Source organism: Poromitra crassiceps, assembly GCF_964638095.1.
Source record: "Poromitra crassiceps genome assembly, chromosome: 15".
Classification (NCBI taxonomy): Eukaryota; Metazoa; Chordata; class Actinopteri; order Beryciformes; family Melamphaidae; genus Poromitra; species Poromitra crassiceps.
This window is the reverse complement of record NC_139634.1, coordinates 14,640,131-14,660,130: the sequence shown is the minus strand read 5'-3', so window position 1 is coordinate 14,660,130 and position 20,000 is coordinate 14,640,131. Positions and strand designations below refer to the sequence as shown.

General features: G+C 43.7%; 1 protein-coding gene across 2 annotated transcripts in view; it reads right to left on the bottom strand.

Annotated features, from left to right (window-relative positions):
• Window positions 1–20,000, bottom strand: part of trpc7b (transient receptor potential cation channel, subfamily C, member 7b) — a gene marked incomplete at both ends in the record, with an annotated part of 91,976 nt that overhangs the window by 11,428 nt on the left and 60,548 nt on the right. For both annotated transcript variants that reach the window (XM_083652330.1, XM_083652331.1), the window contains 2 exons: window positions 18,166–18,430; window positions 19,834–20,000. The exon at window positions 19,834–20,000 is cut by the window's right edge and continues 67 nt beyond it. In XM_083652330.1, the coding sequence (XP_083508456.1) occupies window positions 18,166–18,430; window positions 19,834–20,000 (432 nt within the window). The remainder of the gene's footprint in view (window positions 1–18,165; window positions 18,431–19,833) is intronic.

Genomic DNA, 20,000 nt, shown 5'->3' with positions numbered 1-20,000 from the left:
CGAGTGTCTTGGAGCAGAGTTTAACGATTCCATTGAGGTTATTCCTGTCCTGCACAGACAATCCATTAAACCAGCAGATACATTAGAAGGTTCAAAGACTTTCAATAAATGATTGATACAAATGACAAAGAATAGCGTCACATAGGGCTGAGTACAGATAATGTACTTTACGAGTACAAGTATCATCCGGATACAATGTGTCAATATCCAGATACTCGTGATTGGGGCTTTGTATCGTTTAAAAAATGACGATACCACTACCAATACCAGTACCCTTAAAGTGACACCGATACAAAGAGACTACTTCATTCAATGCCTTTCTTTAGCCATATACGTTTCGGTGGCATCTCAGCATGCAGAACTGCCACCACCACCACCAACAACAACAACAACAACACTTAAGCCACACCCACTTTCAGTCTAAACCCCACCCACTTTCAATTGAAGTCTCCGACTATGCATATAGATAATTTAATTGGGTAAACAACAGATCAGATAATAGTGTACTCGCTCATCCCTCACAGGCATTAAAGGAGTTGAGCTTTCGCATTAAATAAATTCTTTGTTGACCACATTGAACTTGAGTTGAGAGCCGAACAACTGCTCCTAAGTATTTGTATGTGTCCTCTATTTGAAACACCCACGCCATGTATGATTCTAGTTTTTGGTTTATTGCAGTTTTTTCCGAAAATCAATGATTAGTTCCTTGGTTTTTTACACATTAAGATCAAGGAAGTTGTCATCACACAAAGGCAAAGGCAGGTAGAGCAAAACCATGATCAGAGTCTGAGGCCTGAAGAAGAGACAATAGGGCAGTACTGTCATCAGAGTATTTCATAAGGAAGCTGCCATCTTGAAAGGTCCTGCAGCTGTCTGTGAGCAAGATCAAAAGCAAAGCAGAAAGGACACAACCCTGTGAGTTACTATTCTGTGTGCAGTGCATTCTGTCACATTAGCATGATGGATGGCACACACCATGTTTGTAGTTTTTTTACATCTGAATAAACACTCACTCTTCTGAACGTCGAAGATGTTCTCACGTGGAAAAGATAGCCCGCTTCCATTGATTTCCCCATCGTAACGTGTATCGACCTGCTGCTTTGCTCACATGACAGATGTCCTTATGCATGGCATGATGTAGGACCAGTGCTAACCCTTATGTCGATATCTTGGATATGTGCTGCTATTCATAGCTTTCAAGGGGCGTTACGTTCTGCCGGGAACGCCCACCTGGCGGTCAAAAAAAAACTTGTTCATTCCGCAGTACCCGCCGAGTCACTAGTTTCTCACGCTGTTTGTTCAGCCAAAATGCCGGATACCTGTTGTGCTATCGGTTGCACTAACCGACGAGGAGACACGCCTGGCTTGTGCTTTTACAGAATGCCGTCGGAGAAAGAAAACTCACACACACACACCCACACACACACACACACCCACACCAGTCCCCTTACGAGGAAACTGCTTTTTACTGGCAGAGCTGTGCTGCGTTTCCAATATGAAGCAGACACTGGAGTCACGGTGCAAAGTGAATCGATTCACCGTGTCAGTATGTCACTAATGAAACAGAGCTGTGCTGCGTTTAAATATTCCTGACTGGAAACTGGAGGAAAAAAGACCGCTTTTTGCTGCAGCTGCGTCTGGTCAGTGTTCAGCGCCATTGTTGTTTTGAGTTTTGACCGCCAGAAGGGGCGTTCCTTGTACCTACGTAACGCCCCTTGAAAGCTGTGAATATACAAAACGCTTTGCAGCGTATCAGAGAGTGCTGCCCGTTGTGTTAACTTACCAAGAACACGTGATGCACACAGGCGGGCGGGGCTTCTGTGCTGAACAGCTAGAAAAACATGCTGTGTCTACGTACCTTCAACTCATCAGTTGCTATTCAAAAAAACTCCGATGATTCTATTTTCAGAAATATTTCAAGAGGGCCCGCAATATCAAATGCAACTAAAAAGTCTGGTTAATTTGGCAGGCGTTTTGCCCATCAGGGCTTCATCAGTGTCAGATGATGTGATGACACCCTGATGGGCCAAACGTTTGCCAGACAAACCAGACTTTTTCTCTTCATTTGAGAGTGCGGGCCTCCTCTTGTCTTCATATGGGACTGCACTAGTCAGAAGACAGAAGAAAATAAATGTGCAGTGTTTGCTCACAGTTCTACTGTCTTCAGAAACACACCTATTTCATCAGCGTGGGTTTTCTTAAAGCTGGAGTGCGTAACGTTTACTTCTAAGCCCTTGCCAATGAGCAAGATTATAGTCCATAATCTCTGGTGTATCCTAGGACAAATCCTGCATTCACGTGCTGTTCGGATTGTTCTGTTTCCCAGGTTGGGAAGTCGTCCTTCCTCAGTGTGTTCATGAGCTTTTAAGTAGTAATGTGGAAACAACACGGACACTGCAAAGAAGATGTGTTGTATTTTACTGCTCAGAGCGTTCAAACAACATGTTGATACTGTAGCTGTTTGCAGTTTTTGTGTGACAACAAAGAGCAAAGGAAACCGTCAGGAAGTAATTCCTCCGACACCACATGAAGGTGGTTATGCGCTACAAAAGTTACAGATTGCAGCTTTAAGATGACCGAAATGTAAGACCAAGCCCTCGTGTTGGCTCATCCACCCTGCTGAAGTGTCCTTGAGCAAGACACTGAACCCCTCTCAGCTCCAGGGCTGCTGCGCTGTGTAGCTGCACCTGACCTCTCAGTGTGGGCGCCAAGCGCCAAGTGAATTTCCCTCAGGGGATCGATAATGTCATTAATCATATAATTATTATACCTTCATCATTTATTGACAAGAAGTTAAAGCAATCAATTGGCAGTACTCGAAACAGATTGCCACATGCAAAAAGGCATTCATTCTCTCAACTACTATAATGCAACTGATTGATATTGAGACACTTGAGTAATTTCAATAGTAAATCTTCATAACTCGTAATTCAAATGTCAACGTTATTCACCATTATTGTTGTCCACGTGTTTCTCTGGTCAGAAGTTGATTAAAGTGTCTCAATATCAATCAGTTGCGTGATTTACTATTGAAATTACTCAATACCTAATTTGAAGAACGACACTGCTCCTGCACAGTATGCATGGACACAGAGGCATGTATGCACGCACACACACACCTCACCAATCAGCCCAGGTCATCAGCTGACATTCAGGGAGCATTTATCTGAACTGACTACCGCCCACCTAAACACACACTACCACACACGCACGCACGCACACACACACACACACACACACACACACACACACACACACACACACACACACACACACACACACACCTCAACGCAATCAGGCATGCAGGCATGTACAAATAAGAGGTGCACATTCAAACATTAATGGTTAGGAACGCACACTCTCTCACACACACACACACACACACACACACACACACACACACACACACACACACACACACACACACACACACACACACACACACACACACACACACACACACACACACACACACACACACACAGTGACAGAGAGTGCTTCTCAAGCAGGTTCTTTTATTATAGGCCATTGCTCAGAGCCTGGAGCCGCTGAAGGCTCTTTTCAGCAATACCTGAAAGTTCCTCACTCACTATTCACATCGCACACATTCAACAGCCGAGCGCGCAATCAGGAGCGCCGAGGAGCGCCGAAGAGCGGAGGAAGGCCATTTGGGCTGAATTGCCTTGAAAGCCTGTTATTGAGCTCCCCTTTAATCATTTAATATATCGCCCTCACTCATCTTGAGCCGCTCTTACAAGATGCTTTGAAATAGGAAAAATGAGAACAATTAGCCGGTGGTGATTACGTTATAACCTAATCATCTCCTTAATCAAATCGTTGCGTCTTCCAGCTCTCCTTCGCACCAGGGTGAAAAACTCAGCCGATCATTTCATGTTCCCGCTGCAGAGAGAACAAAACGTGAGTGCATCATCATCAAGAGCTTTGTTCCAGGCAACATGAATACCATTGATCCACTTGATCACACACACACTCGCCATATGGCTGACCAGTTATGCGCTATGCATCTATAAAGATTGTTGCAAGGCTTTCTCATGAAGAAACTTTATACTTTATACTTTTTATAAAGTGTCGCTCAGCACATGGTCACAGACGAAAAAGAAAGTGTCGCTCATGGTGTTGCATTTATACTTCAGAGTACGTTCGCCTCGGTTCAACGGTCACGTGACACTCGAACGCTATAAGCAGCTGCAGAGGGAACGAAATGCACAGTGAAACCACCTCGGAGGCAAGATGTAACGTAGTTGGCTGCAGCCGCAGATAAACAGCACACAACCACACAACTCACCTCCTCTCTCTCTGGGAAATTGGTCACGACGTTCTTTGTGATTTTCACGAAGTGTAGAAGGAAATTGTCTGTTCAGCTTTGAAAGTTGGTCTGAAGACAGGCAAGGCCGCAGCTTGTGCGTTCCTGCAATGGCTCTTTCTGAATATAATTCGATGGTCAGTTTCTTGTGATAAAATAACTAACAGGAAATGTAAGATAAAAAGGTAAATGAAATGATGAGATCAAGCTTGGATAAAGTTTCTTAGCTGTGGTTTATTTCTAAGTTGCATGAAGTTACAGCGATAGAATAGACAGGTCAAGAACAGTGGTGAGAGTATATGAGAGCTGTGAGGTAGTAGAGTGCATGGAGGATAGAGAAAAAGTGGCCCCCTCTCCATTCAGTGATGCTGACTATATAGCTTTGTCAGAGGCAAAACAACCAGCCCCATCATCCTGTTTCCCAACCTCCTCCTCCAAGGTCACCTTAACCCTACAACCAGTTTGAGAACATTGCCTGTCTCACTCTCGCCCCTAACTAGCCAATATCAAAAATCATACTTCAATATCTACAACAATATCCTCTCATGAGGTTAATGCACCCAGGCCTGTGTTTTGGCCCTCATTATACCATTTCACATAGTTCCTGCATATTTCAGTCAAGGTCATCTTGACCCATTCTGTCGCCACTTCTGGCAGCATTAAAGCTTCTGGCTTTTCATAATTGGTCAGTTGTGAAATCATTGTACAAACATTCATCCCAACAATATCAAGACGACATGATTTCCCATCAACAATATTAAAACATGATTTTTGGGGACAAACTGCTCATTATTTTTGACATTTTGGCATGACACAAGTTTCTTCCCAGAATCCTCAGACCTCTGACCAGAAACCCAAGTCGCAGGTTCAAATCCTTCCACAGAAGTCATAGCCTACATCAAGGACAGGCTGATAAAAATAGCGGAGACACGTTCATTCGTTTCAATCGAGTGAAAACCAAAACAAGGAAGTAAAATGCGTGCCGTCTATATAGCCAATCAGACTTGCGTGATACTATGACGTAGTCAGCGACACTAGACATTTCACTAGGTAGCAGACACTGCTCGCCGGCACTTGAAAGTGTCGACTCAAGTCCTCATTTCTGGCGGCGACCGTTTCAAAAGTGTCGGCAGACGAAGCATAAATTGGGCTTTACACTGTCAGTGCCATCATGCTGTGTCTGTGTGTGTGTGTGTGTGTGTGTGTGTGCGTGTGTGTATGAGAGAGAGAGAGAGAGAGAAGTGTATGATATGAAGTGAAACATGTATGGATATGTAAGGTTACATATACACATTACACTTCTATCCATACTACACTAAAATATAGAATAGATGGAAGAATATGAGGCTGGAATGCGTGTCTCTTCTTCCTTCAGAGCTGGATTAACACAGTGTGGTGCCCCTGGGTGAGCACACTTGAAGTGCCCCCCTCCTTCCACTTTAATGTTGCACGTAAAACAAAAAAGTTAAATTTACTATGGCAATAAAGACCACAGTAACTGTACTAAAGATGTACTCAAGTACAGACTCAACACACATAATGTAAGACACCTTTTATACAGTGAGGTCAAGTTTTGAAAAATGGTCTCACTACAATGAAATGCCTACTGGGGACTAACATCACCACACATGAATACAACTGGGCTCATTGCATCCTCAAAAGTCTCAGCTTTACAGTCATACCCAATGTATGCAATTCTGTTTAGGGAGCCCATTATGCAGACATATTCTAATACAAAAGGGCGAACAAATATACGGCATGCAAAAAACTAAACGGCATGGTTTTTGCCAAACTGCACAAGATTAGCATAACGTGGGCATAAAGGGGAGACTCGTGGGCACCCATAGAAGTCATTCTCATTCAGATATTTTGAGGTGAGATTTTAAGGGATCCCTTTGAAAATGGCCATGCCAGTTTTCCCCTCATCAACATTTAGCCTAACTTTGCAGCGTTATTTAGCCCCATTCCTGACAAGCTAGCATGGCATGGTTGGTACTAATGGATGAATTAAGTCTTCTAGTTTCATAGGATAGCAGTATATTCACCCTACTGTAGCTTTAAAACATCCTGTGAAAGACAGTAATGTGCGCCGCGGACGACCGCAAATCATTTGGTGACCCCCCCCCCCCTTCCCCTTCCCAGCAAGGCAATTGGCTGGTGCTCCTGGGCACAGTCTGCCTTGCATGCTCAGCTAACACTGTGGTGCATCATTATACTTGTCTGGCTAGCCTTGTTTTCTGCTTCTTTAATAGAGTTAGGCATCACAGGGAGGAGGTGCAATTAGGCCTATGTGCAAAACAAAATGGATCCCTGCAGATATCCACCATTCATCAATTTGAATTTGTCTTTTGCTCATGTTTGCACACTGGGCATCTGTGTATTATGTCATGTTTCAGCGTTAGTGAAATTACCGAGATGTTAGGAGAATCTTGACATAGCCTTAGACTACTTTATCATTTCATTCCAAACAGGTGTGTGTGTGTGTGTGTGTGTGTGTGTGTGTGTGTGTGTGTGTGTGTGTGTGTGTGTGTGTGTGTGTGTGTGTGTGTGCGCATGCGTGCATGCAGGGGCGGACTGCATAATCGGGCACGTCGGGCACGTTTGGAAAAATTTTTTTGCAGGCCAGGCCAGGCCACTCACTGAACAGCAGGCCAGGCGCCGCCTACTGGTTTACTAGTGGTTGTATTACTTTATTCAGGGTTAAAGTGGGTGCATCTCATTGTAAAATTGGACTTGGCCCAAATTGGGCTTCAAACGGCCCAAATTGGGCTTCAAACGGCCAAAATCAGGCTTCAAACAGCCCAAATCTGGCTTTAAACGACCCAAATTGGGCGTCAAATGGCCCAAATCTGGCTTCAAACGGCCCAAATTGGGCTTCAAACGGCCCAAATCTGGCTTTAAACGACCCAAATTGGTGCCCTTTGGACGCCGGCACGCGCGTCGGCCCATATCAGCCTGGCCTGCTTGGTATCTAATGCCCGGCCTGAATTATGATCCTAGTCCGCCCCTGCGTGCATGTGTGTGTGTGTGTGTGTGTGCACGCGTGTGCATGTGTGATGACAGTGTCACACAGCAGACAGTGAATCAGCAGGGACAGTGAGCAGCTGGATAGAGATGGACAGTGTGTTATTATCTGTTATTAAGCCTGGCAGTACCCAATAGGCTGCTCACAGTATGGTGGCGTCACACACGCACACATGCACGCGCGCACACGCACACGCATACACACACACACACACACACACACACACGCACACACATACACACACACACAGCTCTTCAACACCCAGGAGACCTTCTCAATGACAGAAACCAGCAAAAGGCGGGGATGGATAGAGAGAGGGAAGGAGGGTATTAGAGAGAAAGTGAAAGACTTGCTGCCTAGAGAAAACACACACACACACACCGACACACACACCGAGATACAGCGTGGTGTGTGTGTGTGTGTGTGGGAGGGAGAGAGTGGTGAGTCACCTCGGCCCAAACCCAATCACTGACAGGCCCAAATCAACCTTTCCCTCCCAGAGATATGCTTGATCTCTCGCTCTCTCTCTCTCTCTCTCTCTGTTTGTCTCTGTTGTTGCCTTCCCTCTTGCAATCATCACTGCCTCTCGTTCTCTTTCTCTATCTCCATCTCTCTGCCCATCCTCTCATTATATTCCCCACCCATCACTGCACTGCATGCCACAGCTTTCTCTGCGTCTAGTTAGTCAAACATATCCTGCAACATTCTCCTAGTGGCCAGATCTAAAAGAAGTGGTGCAGACTCTCTCCTTCTCTCCCTCTGTTTTCTCTCTCTCCTCTCCTCCCCGCCTATCTCGTTCTGTCTATCACACAGGCAGATTGTTAGACAGACAGACAGACAGATGGAGGGAAACATCTTTAAATATTTAAGTGGGATTAACTTTCCCTCCGCCTCTGACCATAGCAGCTGTCACCATGGCGACAGCAGGGGTGGGGTCTTGCCCACCTCAGCTTTTAATGAATCAAGGATGATCTAGACTAGAGCGAGAGAGAGAGAGACAGAGAGAGAGAGAGAGAGAGAGAGAGAGAGAGAGAGAGAGAGAGAGAGAGAGAGAAGGTGTGTGTCTTCAGGCATGCGAGAGGAATCTTATTAAGCAGGGAGTACAACACTGGACAAGCAATGGAGAATGAATCAAACATGACGTCAACTCTGTTCCTCGCTTGCTCCCTCGATCTCTCGGTCTCTTCCTGTCTCTCTGTTAGTCTTACCTATCTTTTCTAAATATCGGCCAGTCAAATTGTCAACTTCCAATATGGAGATTCCTCACCACCATTGTTGGGGGGTCGTTATTCAAAAAAGAAACATATTACACATTAATATTACACATTACAAAAAAAAGGTAATGCCTTACTGTTAGGGAATGGAATTTTAACCACTCCTCATCCGCTTTACTTAATTACTCCCTGGAGCAAGTCATTCGTTACACTAGTCGTTACATTAATTTTGCGTTACTCCTCAACATTGCCTGAGATGCATTGTCACATAATTGCCAGTTAACAACATTAAACCTTACGCTACAAATACCCACATATCAGCACATCCCTATCCTAATAAGGTGGACTTACACAAGATCTTTGTTTCTGAAAGACGGTGATTCTATACTTTGAGAGTAGGCCTACAAAACAATAAAATGGAGACAGCGTGGGTCCCTGGGTCTTTTGCTGCTAGCTTGTCTTGTTGTTGTTCCCATGGTGCTTGGAGAGATTTGATGTCGTGTTCATCGTGGTGGATAAATTGCTTCTGGCCTCGGCAAAGTTTTCAGTGCACTTTACTGTCACATTGATGTCCTATCATGCAACAAATTCAAAGTATGTGCATATTAATCCACCCGTCAAACGTTGTAGACCGTGCAGTGCCATTTTGCCCCCGCATCTGACTGCCTCAACTCATATGAAAGGTGCTGATACAATGGATCGGCTGGAGGGACGAACCTAACCTAAACCAATCGTCACTCCTCCCCGTCACTCCAGCCCATTCATTCTAGTGTAGGCTCTCGATTTATCTGCTGTCTATTGGTAATGCCTGGATCGAGCTAGCACCAAAAAGATGTGTATTCCCAGTCAGCTGTTGCACAATCGAATGCAGAAAAGCACGTTTGATGTTTCCTCCATAATCCTGCAGATTCAATCCCGATCCTGCTGAAAATGGAAGAACTTATAGGTAATGACTTAAGTGTTTGATTAGTAACTGTAATGTGATTACTGGATTTAGGAACCGTAGTAGCTTACACTACTCGTTAACGACAGATGTACAGTAATGTGAGTAACGCGTTACCCCCAACACTGCCGACCACCACACACAGCAAAACAACCAGGAAAAGCTCCAGAGGTTTATTGATTTAGGCTACTTGTTCAATATTGATTTTTGTAAATGAATTGTTCATTTAAAGGTCTTAATGCAGGGATACCCAACTTGCTTTGTCTGGGGGACACTTTTGCAAAATGACAGGAGGGCCCAGGGGCCAGTTAATAAACATAATAATCAAAAAAAAAGTCAGCACTCTCAATGTCCTTTTGGTCTTCTAATCAATCTGTGTCAGAGAACAATACAATGTATACCTTTTAGCAGGTCTCCTTCACAGCGCTGATGAAGGAAACTTGCTGAAATGTGTACAGTATATTGTATTGCTCTCTCACCCAGATTGATTCAAAGACCAAAAGAACATTGAGAATGCTGACATTTTTCCTTTTTGATTATGTTTTCTTTGGCCGTGCACCTAAGTTGAATTTTTGATTGATTTGTGATCGCACTTGATGAGTTTGGCCAGTTAATAAACAACAAGCATGAATAATATAACATTTTCTCTAGCTGATTGCCTCTCTAGGCAATAGCCTATTTAAGGTCAATCCCCCACATCGATACATGAATCATTATGCTCCATACACTCTGCCATGAAGCCACATAGCATACATCTGAACTGCCATGCAGAATGCAAACAAACAATCAAAGCAATAATCAGAGTGACAATGCACAGGGATGTTCAATACTATAAATCAGTTAAATCAGTCAAATATTGGAGGTACAATGAAAACCACTCGCAAAAGAAAATATAGTTGCAAGTATAAATATATATGCAAGTCCAAATAATAAACCAGATTCATTTTTTTTTTGTTCAGAGTAAGAAAGAAAGAAAGAAAGAAAGAAAGACAGAAAGACAGAAAGAAAGAAAGAAAGAAAGAAAGAAAGAAAGAAAGAAAAAACAATGTTGGGGGATTCAACAACACAAGTTAGAAATTCTGTTTGTTCACTTCATTTCAGTTCTTGAATCTGTTCCGAGTAAACCCTCTTCCAAAACGAATCAAAAAAGTATATTTGGCAATGTTATCAGTTCAGTTTGTGCCCCACAAGTAAATCATCTTCCCAAACAAAGGATCTGTCCAAAAAGAGAGCTAACCAAACATCTCCGACCGTGTCGGAGTTACCTCCGGGACCAGTCAGTTGCTCAACTTTGTGCACACAATATGAGTGCCTGGGTGGCGAGCAGGCGGTGATATTTGATAACTTAGCAATGGAACTCAGTCAATCTTTATTTAACGTTAGTTTGCGGGCCACATCTGGACCGCGGGCTGTACGTTGAGTATAACTGCCCTACTGTATAGTATGAATGCATTCTTTTCCCATGTATCCTCGTTTCTGCTTCCTTCCACTCTCTCTCTCTTTCTCTACTCCCTTCATTGTCATTGTGTCTCCTCCCCTCTTTTTGACATTCAGATGCACTTAACTGGCAAGGCTGAGCACGACACCTCAGCCTCACCTCCGAAGCTAATACATGATCTCTTTTGCTCACCCCGACTCTCTAACGCTCCCTTTCACTGAGCCACCTCTTTCACTTCCAACCTCTCCTCTCTCTCGCACTCACTTTCTTTTGACCCTTCTCTTCCTCCCTAAACCTCCTCTCAGCCACACTTTGGCTACAACTTTGTATTCCTACCTGCATTTTCACCTCTATATCTGTGCCATCTCTTATCCAGTCCAGTCTTATCTCTCTCTCTCTCTCTCTCTCTTTCTCTCTCTCTTTCTCTCTCTCTCTCTCTCAGATATACATTGCATTATATGCCTCCGTCCTTGGCTTCCATCTGATATCTCCATAAAACAGCCCTCCTCCTATCCTGCCCCCATTGTCTCAGCTCTCATTGGGTTTCGTGACGGTCTTTCAATTCAATACAAATATGCTTCATCGGCACGGCAGGAAAAAACAAGCGCTGTGCTGCCAAAGCAACCTGATGACATGAATTGATGTGACATGAATAAACAGCGCATTACGGAATGTCAACAGCGCTCGGTGAAGGGAGAGCGATGATGAACACAAAGTCAAATACACAAAGGCTGAATGGAAAATTAACAGATATAAATGAAATTATGTGGTGCTAGTGTCTACTTTCCTCCCTGCTTTTCAGGTGCTTTGCAGTAACTTAACAATGTGTTGGTACAGTCTCTGCTTGACCTTCTCGTTCATCCTCTCTCTTGTTGCCCTCTCTCTCATCCCTCATTCTCTCCATTTATATCCTCCCTTCATTTCTTCCTCCTTCCCAATGGACTCTTATCTCCTCACGCTGTCAGCCTGCCTCAGTACTGTACCTCTGACTGTATTATGCCACCTCATTCTCTGTCCATTCACCACCTCATTCTCTGTCCATTCACCACCTCATTCTCTGTCCATTCACCACCTTCACCACCTCATTCTCTGTCCATTCTTAGATTTCGATTATTTGACTTTGATGCTGGCCTCACTTTATTTTGTCTCCTCCCTCCTTCGCTCTCTTTCCATCGCTCTCTTATTTGTCTTATTTATCTTATTTGTAGAGCACATTTAAAACAACCACAGATTACCAAAGTGCTGCAAAGTTTTCAAATACCAAAATAAACCAATATAAAAGGGAATAGCAAATAAGAATAAAATAAAACAAAAAACATAATAATGAAATAATTTTGGCACACAAGCAGATTAATTCGAATTGCAAAGCTCAAGAAAAAAATCATGTCAAGATTATTAACAAAATATCGAGTGTAAGGAACTAAAGGGCAAAGAGTACCAGCAGAGCCGTCCAATAGGTCAGGTCATCCAAACAAGTCTTATTTTCATAAAGATTGAGAAAGTTTAACTCCATCCAAGTTTTGTCTTTAAATGCAGATAGATTTGAATATTAAGCATATTAAGAATATTATTAATGAAAAGGAATATTGTGTTTCTTAAAAAAGGACCCCAAGGGCACAATGAAAAGAGGATGGGGCCCAAAATGGAGCCTTAAGGGATACCACAAGTAAATGGGGCAGCAGCCAAAGAATATTCACCAAGGTGAACAGATAAACTCCCATTTGTCACATATGACTGAAACCATTTGGGCGCAGTAGCTTTGATGACGACACACTGCTCAAGACATGATAAAATGATCCTATCAGCTACAGCATCAAAGGCAGTGGTCAGGTCCAAGAGCACCAGTACAGCAGAGATCCCTGAATCACCATGTTCGGAGATCATTAAAAACTCTTGAAAGAGCTGTTTGAGTACTATGGCGGGGTTTAAAACCAGACTGAAACTTTTCATGCCATAGTTATAGAATGTTTGCAATTGATAAAAACTACTCTCTCAAAATTTTAGGCAGTAAAGGTAGAAAGTGTAGAAATTGGCCGCCTGAAGTTAGAGAGAACAGAAGAACACACAAGAGGTGGAGAATAATTCACCCAAAAGCATTAAAAACTTCTGTTGAGGGGGCAATTTATAGGCTGCAGATGATGAACTCTGATAGTAAGGAGAAAAATACAAGCTCAGACTGATGGAAGACAGCTCTGCACAGAGGACAGAAGGGTCTATACTCTAGGGCAAAGGAAGTGGGTTGAGACCTAAGAGCAGACATCTTGCATACAAAATGTAAGTTAAGTTTTCACAGAGTTGGCACAATACCAGTTGTATCGAACAATTCAGAGTGGAAAGCCTTGAAAAGAACCTGAGGTCCACTGCTATTGATTGGAGACAATAACAGTCATAGGCTCTGTCCAAAACCTCAGCGTGTGTGTGTGTGTGTGTGTGTGTGTGTGTGTGTGTGTGTGTGTGTGTGTGTGTGTGTGTGTGAGCGAGAGCGAGAGCGAGATAAAGGAAAAAGAGGGTGGGGAAGGGTAAATGTGTTGTCCACGCATTTGTACGTCCGCTTAAGCACCTGTGCACATACACAAAAAGAAGCAGTGAGAGGGAGGTGTGAATGTGTGTGTGTGTGTGTGTGTGTGTGTATGTGTGTGTGTGTGTGTGTGTGTGTGTGTGTGTGTATGTGTGTGTGTGTGTGTGTGTGTGTGTGTGTGTGTGTGTGTGTATGTGTGTGTGTGTGTGTGTGTGTGTGTGTGTGTGTGTGTGTGTATGTGTGTGTGTGTGTGTGTGTGTGTGTGTGTGTATGTGTGTGTGTGTGTGTGTGTGTGTGTGTGTGTGTCTCTGCCTACTTGTACATGTGAGGACAGAGCAGCGTAGGCACTCAACAAAGAGCATGTGATTTTCTTTTAGAAGTGTGTGAGTCAGATAGTCCGTCTCATTCTTCATGCGTCTCGGGATTCAGCATGTGTGGCTATTACTGCTCAGTCTTCATTAAGCCTGTGTGTGTGTGTGTGTGTGTGTGTGTGTGTGTGTGTGTGTGTGTGTGTGTGTGTGTGTGTGTGTGTGTGTGTGTGTGTAAGAGACATATCCCCCGCAACCCTCCTCCACTATACCACCCCCTCCCATCTCCTTTAATGCTTGTAATGCAGATAGTACAGTTCAGCATCATAGATAGACATTTTGCTCTGAAACACACTGTAAAGGCAGTGTGAGACTTAAAGCCAGACTGACCCCTAGTGGCGAGACTAGCAACAGCAACATCATTCATGGGGTCCCTTTCATGCCAAAAGCGTCTCGGCACCTCGCCCGCGGCCAGACTAGACTATTGAAAAAGTGTTAGACACGCAGCTATGCAATGCAGCACCTCTATATCAGCTTAAATCCATGTTCATTTTCTAACTCTGGTCAAAAATACAACAATTAAGACATGCAGTCAAGGAATGTTATATGAGAAGTGGTTTTAAATTTGAAACATGGCTGTATTAAACTGGTCTTTGACAGTGGCAGTGATGCTGATTCTTCAAGGTGAGAGGACTGTCTCTCTGCCCTTTTCACTTCCATTAGCCTCTGTTTCTGACTGTCTACCTGCCTGTCTTTCTGTCTCTCTCCTTGCATGCGGCTGCTCTGTCTGTCTGCCCTTCTCGTTGCCTGGATCTTTGGTTCTATGTGAGCAGCCAAGCAGACCTCAAACCCTCTAAGGCCAGTAGGCCACTGTGCTGCGGCTCAGCCTTATTACACGCAAACTAAGAGGAAAAGCATGTATCAATTGGACAGACAGATATGAGGCAGGCAGGTGGAAAGACAGACAGACAGACAGGCAGGCAGGAAGACAGACACAAGGGCAGGCAGGTGGAAAAACAGACAGACAGACACAAGGGCAGGCAGGTGGAAAGACAGACAGACAGACAGATAGAGATGGACAGCCAACTGGCATGGACACCTCCAGAATGACAGAATCACAATCAGCTAGTCAAAAACTATTAGCAAAGACAGAGCAGAGGTGACCAAACTAAGAATTACTTTGTAGCATGTTTACTCCTTTAGTTCAGTTTGTGCACTAAATGCATGTGAGAACAAGGCTATTCAAATTAAATGTAGGTCTTGCTCCTCTCCCAAGAGATTAGAAGAGAGATTGTGATCTGAACCAAACAGTTCAGATCACACCGAGCATAAAGAAAAGACCTGAGTGGGGTAGGAAGTCAGGCTGCAGTGTGGACTGATGCTGGTATGAACACTACTGATGGTAAAGTACAGTATGGCAAAGAGCACCAGACAAGTACAACATGCTAAAGTCAAATCAGATTTGTTTGACCCCTATTACCGGCTAAATCTCAAACATTGTAGGATGAGGTTCTGCCCAACAAACAACTTGTGAGTCCATGTCACTTTTGGTTACAAGCTTGTAATTGGCCAGTGTGAACCTTAACGAACCAAGTACAAAAAAAATGCAACAATGTCAACTTTTACACCCTGGCTTGAACTAGAATAAGAAAATGAACATTGGGTTGGGATCACAACCTAAATTGACTTCAGAAGCAATTTCCCCTCCAATTCAACTGAGTGGAATAAAGCCAGCAAACAATGACAATGTTGTAATTGCTCTGCCAAAGGCTGAGGATGTGTCTCGCACTCAGGAAGAGGATGGTGACAAGTGATACAGAGACATGTGAGATGAATGATGATTCTGTCACGAGCTCAAGATGGATGGCTTCCCTATTAACAGCCAGACTGACAGTGAAAAATCCACTATCATCCGTGTTGCAACTGATGGGAAAGGATAGCCAAAGAGACAATGCAAATGAATAAAAGGCAAGACAGCTGGTAGATTGGATTGGTTTGTTGCAGGACTTGTTATATTGTCTCGTAAAACAGACGCGCGTTCGGAGATTGTGGACGAGATAGACCGGTTTGAGAGACTACTTGTTATACTGTAATTGTAACGGTCATGGTTTCAGGCTGATACATGACTCAGCAACACGCAAATTATCTTAGGTGATTCATTGTCAAATTAATTTAAAGCTTCGAAACACACTTTATGGTCTGGAGAAGGTTTGAAAACCATATTTGAGACATACTGCGATTGATACAGTACCATGCATTAAAACCCGTGATTGTAAACTTGCTCTTATGTTGAAGCACGCCCACCTCATCTTTCCAAATGGAATGTGTTCCAGTAGTGGGGAAGGCAGTGAAGAGACTATCTTTCCAGTGAGTGGAGGACTCGCTGTTTGAGCCAGACTGCACAGTAGGCAAGCGCCGAATGTGAAGTACTTGCAAATGACCAGTGACCGTCTGTGAAGTGGGTGCAGTGACCCAGGTAATATGGTTGAACCCAGCTCTCCAGCAGGGGTCACTAGTGTGAAGTGTGTTTATAGATGTAACTTAGTTGATACCGCATGATATAGCCTCTTCTTGAAATACACCTTTTGCTGTTTGAACTGCTTTTAAATTAGTTCACAATTTGAGCCAATGTGCAAGCCAGTGACCTTCAGTTACATGGAAGGTTGAATTTCTTACTGTTGGGTGCAGTGTTTTCCATCTTTGTCAGAACTAGGGGAGATTACAGCAGAGGTGAAGTGCAATGCATTCCCATTACTGGATATACTGAGGAAGGGCATGGGGAAAAGGTCACTGTCCTTGCCCACAATTTTGTTGAAGTGAAATAAGTTTGTTTACATTCCCACCCTCCACAAGTGTTCACTATAGATGTTAATGAGAGAAAAAATTGGTTAGCTTAAATGTAGACAAATAGTCTGCATTAGGCCTGAGGGAAGATTGGAGAAGATCAATCTTTGCCACTGACGTAACACCAAGCGCTCAATAAACCCAGCAAGCAGTCTCAGCGAGGAGGAAGTACCAAGGCGAACACTGTGGCTGGGATGTTTGTGCTGTAGCCTTGCAAACAAGGTACAAACATGGGACATTCATCTGACACTGACATGAATCCATTGCTTTTCTTGCGGTCTAATCAGACATAATAAGATTAGTATAGGGGCAGTAGCATGTTGAGTGGTGTAGTCTAATTTGTTGTAGTGGCTATACTATAAGTTTTGACTGCAGTTTGGAGTGAGATTTAGGAAAGCCTAAGGGTCTTAGATCTCTCTCTCACTCTGGAGGATGTATGGGGCGGGCGGGCATCTGCTCAGAAATCTCGTCGTTAACATGAAGGGACATTGTTTACTTTTGTGGCAATTCAATAACAGATGTTATATTAAAAAGGCAAGTGATAATTCAAAACAATATACAACATAGGATGATGATCTATCACCGTCCTATATTGTATTGTATCTCAAAGTTAGATAAGGATTCATCAACAACAACAGTGAAGACCCTGGTAAGCTAATCATTTAATAACTTTGTGCTTCTGTGGTGATATAATGTCGACATGACCATCTATAATGTGTTTCTTGTGTTTTGACATGCAGAGAAAATAGCAGCTGAAACTGCGCTACAAACTGCAAGTAGAGCTCCATGCAGCGGCCAGTGGGAACGATCTGACCCTTTTACATGGTAGCCGAAAGGAAGCGGCCTCCGACTTCTGGCCTTTCTGAACAGACACACAGGGCACAGGGGGAACTTTATGGAAGTAATGGAGGAGATGCCTTCCCTGCAAAATGTATTTTATTGCAGTTAGAGACCTACTCTAGCTGGTATTTGCGAAACAAAATCACTGAAGTGAAAGTTATGTCACAAAACTATAGGACGAATCAGCGTGACATCACAATCCCCCAGAAATGCGGAAGCTCGCAGCAGTTAACTAGTATGAGTTGTGCCAAACAAACAGTAATATCTCAAAAACTATACTGTACATCACATTGCTTATATTTTGACATTCTGAGTGAGAGCAGAAGTAGCTCAAGAGTTTGATGTATAATATATGCATGTCGTGTTAAAGTTGTGTGAACTGTCGCCGTTTTTTTATGTTAACCCCCAGTGACGTCGTTTGTTTACCAAAATGCTTATCGGCTGATCCCTCGTATATTGTTAGGTATCTTTGCACTTTTTAACTGGGTATATGCAAATCCTGGAGGTTTCTTACAGTAATGGCTATACGGTGTATACCTGCGTATCACGTAAACTACACCACCTCCGGTCATGTTGCTTGTGTTTACCTGTGTGTATTTCTTATATCTATCTATGTATGTATGCATGTATGAGTGAGTGAGAAAGATGTAAAGAGACAGAGACAGAGTCATAGGCCCAGGCCAGCCCTAAGCCACTCATACAGTAACTCACGTGGTGAAGGCGGGGTTGTACTTGGCTCCCAGGTAGTAGGAGTATAGGTTGAACATGCCGATCATGAAGGCCACAAACACCATGATGAAGATGACCATGAACTTGAAGATGTCCTTGACCGTGCGGCCCAGGGAGATCTGCAGCGGGCCGAAGCTCTCGTTGGCCGGCAGGATGTAGGCGATGCGCGAGAAGCTCAGCACCACGGCGATGGCGTACAGGCCTTCGGAGATGATCTGGGGATCCGACGGGCGCCACTTGTTCCTGGCTGGGGGATAGGGGCGGGATGAGGAGGAGGAGGAGGGTGGGTTATAATATTATCTGGGAAGAGATTATTTTTCCTTCATTAAATCCTACCCTTCAGGGATGTACTCATGATTAAAATATCTAGATCTAATGAAACGCGTGTGCTGAAAAGAAGTTAAGAAGATGAATTAACGATATGGACAGGAGGAACTTGGACTGAATGTGGAAAGGTAGAGGAGGGAAGCCGAGGAGTATGATAAACCATTAAAGGATGGTGTGTAAAAGGTGAAAGTAAGGACAGAGAGAGAAGGAGAGAGAGGGAGAGGAAGAGAGGGAGAGTCAGACGTGTAGGAGGAGGAGAGGATGTCAAGAACGAAGGAAAGAAAAGGAAAGAAGGAAAGAAATCAAATGAGAACACTCTCTTTATCTCTGTTTATGCTTTGTTTTGTTTGTGTGAATATCTAGGGCAACAACACCCACACAACAGACACAGTGTACAAAACAGATCAAACGAAATATGTGTGTACTGTAATTGTGTGTGTGACAAAGAACAGAGCTCAATGCCGACATCAGCATCTATTTGCATTACATAAAGATTATCCACAGAAATGTGTCAGCAGTTAAATGCAGAGAATGGAGTATGCAGCTGAGAACTGACACTGCAGCCAGTCACACATCCTAATGTACTTCCAGAGTAAGACCACCAGGTGACAGCACTGGTGAAGGTTCCAGAAAGGCCACCAGGAAGGGTACACTGAGGTACAGTAGCCGGCAGCAGCTGCAGTGTAACGGGGGAAATGGGTCCTCTAGTTGTACATTTGTAATCAGTCTTAGGTATGCAACAGTGGAATTTCATTATAAATGACAAAAAATATTCTTCCTTTTCATTTTCCCATTCATTTTCCTTATTCAATGCAATGCAATGCAATTATGCAATTTAATTATTAATCCACACAATTTTCACATAAATAAATGACCATTTTGCAAAGCTGTCTTGACGATTAATAACTATAACTATAACTATAATACAATAGTGAGTCAACCTATAGCCAGTTTACAAAAGCTGTTATATTTGCTGTTCTAAACACCTCTGGTAGGTTCTTCGTAGGTAAAATCCTGTGGCTCACAGGAAGCATTTGACATTTCCGGCAGCAGCAACAGTGGTTTTGTTTGGAATCAACAGAAGAAGAACAGGGTAGTTAGCATGAGCAGTGATTAGCCACCATGGAACAGACAGAGGAAAGAGAAACTCAAACTGGATCAAGAGAAAATCCAAGGAAAGACGTGATTTGAGTGACAGGTGATCTCGGGAAGAGCAGTGCAGAAACATTGCAGCAATGAACTCCCACTTTAACCCCTGACCTTTTATTGGAAGTCATATTCCCGATATCATCACATGAGTCAAATGCAGAAGTCACTGCTCACCAAAAGTGAAGTAGGCCACCTCCTCAGGCAGCGCGGCGTTGCTGAGGTCATCGTCTGGGACGTGCAGGTCCACATATTGCTGGGCTTTGGTGGCCTTGAGGAAGGCCATGAAGCGTGCCGTGAAGGACGCCGTGAAGATGGACAGCATGCCAAAGTCCAGAACGTTC